The sequence below is a fragment of the Rhea americana genome, unplaced genomic scaffold (genome assembly GCF_003343005.1).
Source record: "Rhea americana isolate MKP2758 unplaced genomic scaffold, rheAme1 scaffold_545, whole genome shotgun sequence".
Classification (NCBI taxonomy): Eukaryota; Metazoa; Chordata; class Aves; order Rheiformes; family Rheidae; genus Rhea; species Rhea americana.
In genome coordinates this window covers 136,532-138,663 of record NW_028186696.1, presented here as the reverse complement: position 1 = coordinate 138,663, position 2,132 = coordinate 136,532, and the positions used below count along the sequence as shown (strand labels likewise).

General features: G+C 42.8%; 1 protein-coding gene across 1 annotated transcript in view; it reads right to left on the bottom strand.

Annotated features, from left to right (window-relative positions):
* Positions 1-1,324: 1,324 nt before the first annotated feature.
* The window catches only part of HOXC8 (homeobox C8), a 3,506-nt gene continuing 2,698 nt past the window's right edge, over positions 1,325-2,132 (bottom strand). The window contains exon 2 of the mRNA XM_085318615.1: positions 1,325-2,098. Within this exon, the coding sequence (XP_085174741.1) occupies positions 1,806-2,098 (293 nt within the window). The 3' untranslated portion in view covers positions 1,325-1,805. The remainder of the gene's footprint in view (positions 2,099-2,132) is intronic.

Sequence of the window (2,132 nt, the reverse complement as noted above, 5' to 3'; positions counted from 1 at the left end):
TTTTTTTCCTGAGATGAAGCCAGCAGTGAAATATCCACTTTCAGACAAAACTACTTTGGTCAGGGTGGCAGGAGGTTGAATTCTTCCCCCTTCCCCTGCCTTATTCACCTCCAGTTATTGTGGCAGAGCCAAGATTTTCCTGATTTCCTTGCAAATTAAAGATGAGTCTTGGTTTCGGAGTGTGCCAAGAGGATCTGAAGTATGAAATATTGAAATATTAGTCAGAGTTCACTGCTGGCCCGACAGCCAGGATCCGTACGTGTGGGTGCTTTTAAATAAAGACAGAGTACTTTAGGCAACGCAGTCCTTTTAAAATCTTTTATTATTATTATTATTATAATTATTATTATTTACGTAATGTCTCACGTATACAATACAAATCCACGGTGTCCAGATTTTTTTATTTTTCTGGCGGAAATTGCTACATTCAGAGTTTGAACACGCAGAACTATGCTTTTACATAAAACAAATGACGATTTTTTTTTTGTTTCGAGCATGTTGCATTAACAGATAAGTCAAGACAAATAGATAACTATACATTCAGTGCAATTTAGTTCTACACTACTTTATAAGCACAATAAAATAATACAATACTGTGCGTTCTCAACTAGGCAGTTTCAGTTGTTGGGATTTTTTTTTTATTTTTTTTTCCAAAAAATTAAGCAGCAACAAACGACAATAAAACCGCATTACAAATACTTTCAAAGCATGACTCCTTCTATAGGTAGTGATAAAGTACAATACAAGGTTGGTGGTTTATTTCATTTTTATTATTGTTTTTTTTTTTCTTTTTTTTTCCTTTTCCCTGCTACTTAGTAGCTTGCATCAGGGCAACAACGCAGCTCGCTCTCGCTTAAATAAATTCCGACCAAGTAAAATTTAGGATGCGTAAGCCCCATGCTGATAATACACTGGATTATTATTGCAGGTTTTCCCTTTAGGTAGTACACGAAGAATTTCGAGTGCTCACACAGGCAAGCGGTAAACAGCGCCTATAGAGAGGAGGAGGTTGCCAACCTCCCTATTTTTGGCCTAGCAAGTCTTAGGCAAATAGGTATTTTCTACGTACAGCCGCAGTCCTAGAGGAATAGGGTGGGAGGGGGGTGGTTTTGGCCGGCTCTGCCAGGTAGGTTCGCCCCCCCCCCGCCCCAGCTCCCCTCCTTCCCTCGCAGGGGCCGCAGCATTGGCCCCTACTTGATAAATGGCTCGGAGCAGCGGAGATGCACTGAGATACTACAGCTAAGGGAGCTGCAGGCAACACCACGCTTCCCCCCCACCTAGGAGAGAGAAAAAAAAAGGCAAAACAAGCAAAAAACCACCCCCCCCACTCCACCACCACCAAGCTAAGGAGCAAAGCCCAGCCTGCGAAAATAAATATATATATTCCCGCATTCCCGTTCCTATGGGCGCAGAGGAAGCAGTGGAGGAGCAGTGGCATTCACTGCCAGGCTTGGACTTGTGCTGCTGGGCAGGGTGGGTTCTTCTTTTTSTTTTGCTAGGTCATTTGATATATTTCATTTATTTATTTATTTATTTTTCTCTCTCTCTCCCTGCTGTCTCAGCCAAGCCGGCTATGTATTTCTGGGACTAAAAACGCAGCTATCAACAGCAACAACAAGAACAACAACAACTAAAAAAAAAAAAGTAGGGGAAGTTTCTATGACAATAAAAAAAGGCTACAACTGTTTGACAGGTAGTTACTGCTGTGTGAGCCTCTCCATTCTATACTCTATAAAAGCAAATGACCGTCGTAAACATCTCGATTTATCATCTGCCATAAAACGAGACTTCAAGGGGCTGAGAGCTCAGTCCTTGCTTTCTTCTTTTTCCTCCTCTTCTTTTTCCTCTTCTTCGTTCCCTTCTTCTTCCGTTTTCTCCTCGTCCCTGGCCCCCGGCAGCTTATCTTTGTTGTTTTCTTTTTTCCACTTCATCCGCCGGTTCTGGAACCAGATCTTCACTTGTCTCTCGGTCAGTCCCAGGGCGTGAGAGACCTCGATCCGTCGCTTCCGTGTCAAATACGGGTTGAAGAGGAACTCCTTTTCTAACTCCAGGGTCTGGTACCGGCTGTAAGTTTGCCTGCCACTGCGTCTTCCGGGAGCTGTAGGACACAAACAACCGCAAAAAAAAAAAAA